General features: G+C 34.2%; 1 protein-coding gene across 1 annotated transcript; it reads left to right on the plus strand.

The window, feature by feature from the left end:
- LOC107611463 lies at positions 1161–1718 on the plus strand. The gene has a single exon (XM_016313383.1). The coding sequence runs from the start codon at positions 1161–1163 to the stop codon at positions 1716–1718; it is 558 nt and encodes a 185-aa protein (XP_016168869.1).

The following is a 5867-nucleotide window of genomic DNA, read 5'->3' on the forward strand; positions in this document are numbered from 1 at the left end:
CTTTTTAAATAATTATATAAATATTTCTATAAAATTTTGGATCAATTATATAAGTGATTTATTAAATACAAAATTTGTTTACTATCTATTAAAAAAAACTAATTTTTTTATTATTTATATCATTTTTTTATAATATTTTAAAAATATTTTTATCGTTATTAAAAATAAAATTATTTTTGTTTAACGTTTTAAAAGTTGAAGACTATTTTAATAGTTTACCTTAATAAATCTATATAAGAGCATTATTTGTCAAGGTGGTGTACATTATTGAGACGGATCATAAGTCATTGAATGCAATAGCGTGCATGGCAGCCACGATATGTAGCAGTTAAAATGATTTAACAAATTACATCAAATTATGTATGTGTTAAGAAAATACCCATTACACACTGACTTCGTCAGTGCATCATGCATGATGCCATCAACCCTCAAAACAAGATCAGAAAGTGAGGATAAAAAATAATTCATATATATATACCAAACCAACAAATCATGTAAAAGGAAATAATATTTTTATAAACTTTTAGAATGTTGTTGATGAATAATAATTTCAGTTGGTAATAATCCAAATAATAATTTGGAGATATTATTGGGATATAATTACACTATAATATTTTTGTCTTTTGTCACGTTTAAAACCGTGATAGCAAATAATAAAAAATTGTGATCATTGCTCAATAATGATCATGATTTTTTTGGAATAAGTCGTAGTTGATAAATTATGAATAAAATTCGGATGATCATCATATAATTCAATAGTCATATATTTTAGAGGTATTACCTGATGTACTAGCTTAGTAATTAGTTAATTGATTTATTAGTTGTAGCAATAAGTTAGTTAGACAAGTAGCTTATAACAAAATTTTTAGTTAGTTCCTAATTATTTTAATTTAGTTGGTTAGATGAACAATACATATATCTGATTGTTGTAACAGTGTAAAGTGTGGTTCATCATTTAGTACATTGAGAAAACAAAAACTCTCATTTTTTCTCTCTGTTTTCATTATTGTTCGGTTCTCACACTCCCCTTGCGCACCTTCAACATGGTGCGGTGAGCGTGGAACCCAAAGGGGTGATAATAGAAGGAACAGCAATTAAGGAAAGAGAAGCTCAGAATTCAAATTGAAGCACACATCAAGTGCACGATCTGAAACCTAGTGATGGATCCAACTCAAAATTCAGAGCAATTCCGAATGAACCAAGGCAATTCCTTCCAAGGCCTCGATCCTCAAGGTATCGCGGCGTTCTTGAACCAGATCTCATCGATTCAGGCTCACCTCAACAGGAATGGCAGCAACCCTGGCCAAGATTCATCGAGCCACTTCTACCTTCATCCTTCTGAAAATACTGGTATTCCCCTCATCCCTACCATTCTTGATGGCAAGAATTACAGTAGTTGGAGCAATGCAATGTTGTTAGTCCTAAAATCGAAAAACAAGCTGAAATTTGTTGATGGAAGTTTAAAGAAGCCTGATAAGAATGATCCATTGTTTGAACTGTGGGATAGATGTAATACATATGTCTTAGCCTGGATTAAAATCTCGTTGAACCCTGAAATCACCCGAAGCGTGATGTGGAACAAGGTTGCATATGAGCTATGGGAGGACTTGAAACACAGGTACCATGAGGGTGATAGATTTCGAATTGCAGAACTGCAGGAGGAGCTATACGGAACAAGACAAGGAGAAATGAGCGTGAACAATACTTCACAAAACTGAAGTCACTGTGGGAAGAATTTGATGATTTCAGGCCAATTCCACCCTGCAATTGTGAATCTGTGTGTACTTGTGGATTAGGAGAAATGCGAAATTATAGAATGGAAGATCATGTAACTAGATTTCTAAGAGGACTTAATGAACAGTTTGCAAATGTTAGAGCTCAGGTCATGCTGATGGAGCCACGGCCAGATTTAAAGGCTGTGTTTTCCATGATGACTAGACAAGAAAGGCAAAACTAAATCATAGATGATACCATAGACCCCAAGATCTTATTACACTCTACCAATTTCTTCAACACTGCTGAGACCTCACAAGGCAGGGGGAAAGGAAAAGGTAGAGGAGGTAGATTCCAAGGCTCTGGGATAGGACAAACGGGAAGAGGCAGAATACTGTGTTCATACTGTGGTAAAGAAGGCCACACAGTGGATGTATGTTACAAGAAACATGGTTTTTCCCCTCATCTTAGACAGAGAAATCTGAACTCGAACGGAAGTTTGGGAGCAATGAATTTCAGTGCTGAAATAAATGGCGATGGCATTGACGATTCTGGCTATGTGGAAGAAAATGGAACTTCCAATGTTGACTTTACTCCAGAGCAGAAATCAGCCCTACTAGCTTTACTCAACAGGGAAGAGGCAAAGCAGATCCACAGTGCTAACCAAATTACAACCCTGGAACAAGTACCTCATCAAGGTAACTTGGTGTGTATATCATGCATTTTAAGTCAAGTGTGTTGGCTTTAAACATTTCTGCATCAAAACATGGTTCTTGGATAATAGATACAGGAGCTACTGTTCACGTATCCTATTTCCTAGAAGATTTTCAAACTCATTTCAAGATACCTCCTATAATCATTCGGTTGCCTAATAGTGCACAAACCATTAGCAATATAGCTGGAACTATCAAATTTTCAAACAAATTGTACCTCACAAATGCATTATACGTCTCATCTTTCAATTTCAAATTAATATCAGTATCAAAAGCCACAAAACATTTGCATTGTAAAATAAGTTTCACTAATGACGATTGTGAGATACAGGATTTACTCTCGAAGAAGACAATTGGAGCAGCTAGAGTGTGTGGTGGCCTTTATACCTTGAACTGTGATGCTGCGCGATCAGAAATTACACAGATATCAAATAAAACTCATGTAGACATGCCAATACTGAATATTTCAAACACAAAGCTATGACATTTTAGGTTAGGCCATGCACCATTTCATAGAATGAAAGAAATGAAGAAAATTTTCAGATTCATTCATTCTGACACTGATGTACAGCCTTGTGACTCATGTCACCTAGCAAGGCAAAAGAGATTATCATTCAATAATAGTAGCACAGTTTCATTAACTTCTTTTGATTTAATTCATGTGGATGTTTGGGGGCCGTTGGCCATTCCCTCTACGGGAGGACATAGATATTTCTTAATCATAGTGGACGATAAAACAAGGTTCACTTGGGTATTTTTCATGAAAAACAAAACTGAAGTTGCTGATCTCATTAAATTCTTTGTAAATTTTGTTAAAACACAGTATGACAGCAAAATTAGATGTATAAGGTCCAATAATAGAATTGAATTTTTGATGCACTCTTTCTTCAATGAAACAGGTATATTACACCAAAGATCATGTGTTGAAACTCCTTAACAAAATGGTATTGTTGAACAGAAACATCAACACATTCTTGAAATAACTAGAGCAATTTTCTTTCACTCAAATGTCCCCAAGTGTTTTTGGCAATATGCAGTTTCATATTCAGTTCACATCATGAATAGATTACCATCAAATTTTTTGAACAATTTATCACCTTATCAAGATTTGCATAACTCTTTACTTGACATATCTCATTTAAGGGTTTTTGGGTGTTTGGCATATGCCAGTACACTCCAAGCAAATCGAAAGAAACTGGATCCAAGAGCCAGAAAGTGTGCATTTTTAGGTTTCAGGGAGGGTACCAAGGGATATCTCTTAATTGATCTAAAGACTAGAGAGATCCACTACAACAAACAAGGCTTTTCGCAACGGTCAAAAACCGTTGCCGTATATTGAAAAACCGTTCCCTAAACTTTAGGCAACGCTTTGGCAACGGTTTTTGACCTGTGGTATATGCGGCTGTTGCCAATGCTCAAAGGCAACGGTTTTTTACCTAAGGCAATGGTAACCAAAAAACCGTTGCCAAAGTTACTGGTATAGGCAACGGTTTTGAAAACAAATTTTAAACAACGGTTTCAAACCGTTACTCGAGAAACAACGGTTTTAAACCGTTCTTTTTCATGGTACAACAGTTTAAAACCGTACCTGGATAGGCAACGGTTTTAAACTGTAGTAGTTTTGTTATCCACAACAGCAACGATTTTAAAGCATTACCGTTGGTGTCGTTTTTTGGTAACGGTTTTTGTACCGTTGCCAATTTATAATTGTCTAAGACAACGGTTTAAAAGTGTTACCATTGATTTTTTTGGCAACGGTTTTAAAACCCTTGCCATTTTATAGTCATCTAAGACAACGGTTTTAAAGCATTACCGTTGGTGTCAATTTTTGGCAACGGTTTTAACACCGTTGTCCTTTGTAACTTTTGACAACAATTTTTCGTAATATATAATTCTTTATTTACAATAGTAGTTTTCTCGTGAATGAAATTAATTTCATTTTTTTAAATTATTTAGAGTCAATAAATAATCTAAACTATTTGAATAAAGTCACTAAAGAAAAATAATTGAATATTTTTCATCAAATTTGACTTACAAAAATTGTTGTAAGATCCACAATCACATTCAAAATACCACAATACTATCATGACAACCTCGAACTATATCATCTAATGTAGCAAAAAATATAACAAAGAAGAGTTGAAATAGCTAACAATAATAATATTCTCACTTGAACAGATTCCCAAATGGCTTCTTTATCTTTAATCCCCTTCCAATTTGTGTAAATTAATGGACAAAATCTAAATTCCTTGCCACTGTACCCAAAAATTTGCTCAAGTTGTTTACAGCTTCATTAGTAGGACCAATTGCCTCTCCTTCAATATCTAGAGTAATTTCTTCTCTATCTTCCAACTGTCTTGCATGAATCTTCAAGCATTGTGTAGGTCCTCGTGTTTTCTTCACTGTTGTCTCTATACAAAGATACTAATTATATTCCATCCCTCTTATTGATTTATAAGATATTTAATTGAAAAAAAACTAAAGCAACAAATTATCGAATTCAATTCACAAATTGAAATTCAATTAACACAAATTTTTAGAAATTTCAGCAACATTATGGCAGTAAATAGGACGTTTCTGAATTTAAACAAACAGCAAAATCAACCCATATAAACTCACTAAAATCAAATCAGCACTAATAAAACAGCTCAGAATAAGGCCATCAGCATCATTGCTCAATCAAAACAAGGCATGAAATCAGCCATTAACAAGGATAAAGCAGCACTAAACAACAAAATCAACCCATATGAACTCGCTAAAATCAAATCAGCACTAATAAAACAGCTCAGAATAAGGCCATCAGCATCATTGCTCAATCAAAACAAGGCATGAAATCAGCCATTAACAAGGATAAAGCAGCACTAATATTAATGTGAAAAAATAATAATTAAAAAAAGAGTAACTACACACTTGGACTCATATGAACTCACTAAAATCAACCCATATGAACTCACTAAAATCAAATCAGCACTAATAAAACAGCTCATAATAAGGCCATCATCATCATTGCTCAATCAAAACAAGGCATGAAATCAGCCATTAACAAGGATAAAGCAGCACTAAACAGCAAAATCAACCCATATGAACTCACTAAAACCAAATCAGCACTAATAAAATAGCTCAGAATAAGGCCATCACCATCATTGCTCAATCAAAACAAGGCATGAAATCAGCCATTAACAAGGATAAAGCAGCACTAAACAGCAAAATCAACCCATATGAACTCTCTAAAATCAAATCAGCACTAATAAAATAGCTCAGAATAAGGCCATCATCATCATTGCTCAATCAAAACAAGGCATGAAATCAACCATTAACAAGGATAAAGCAGCACTAAACAGCAAAATCAACCCATATGAACTCGCTAAAATCAAATCAGCACTAATAAAACAGCTCAGAATAAGGCCATCATCATCATTGCTCAATCAAAACAAGGCATGA

Source organism: Arachis ipaensis, chromosome B08 (genome assembly GCF_000816755.2).
Source record: "Arachis ipaensis cultivar K30076 chromosome B08, Araip1.1, whole genome shotgun sequence".
In the NCBI taxonomy this organism is placed as follows: Eukaryota; Viridiplantae; Streptophyta; class Magnoliopsida; order Fabales; family Fabaceae; genus Arachis; species Arachis ipaensis.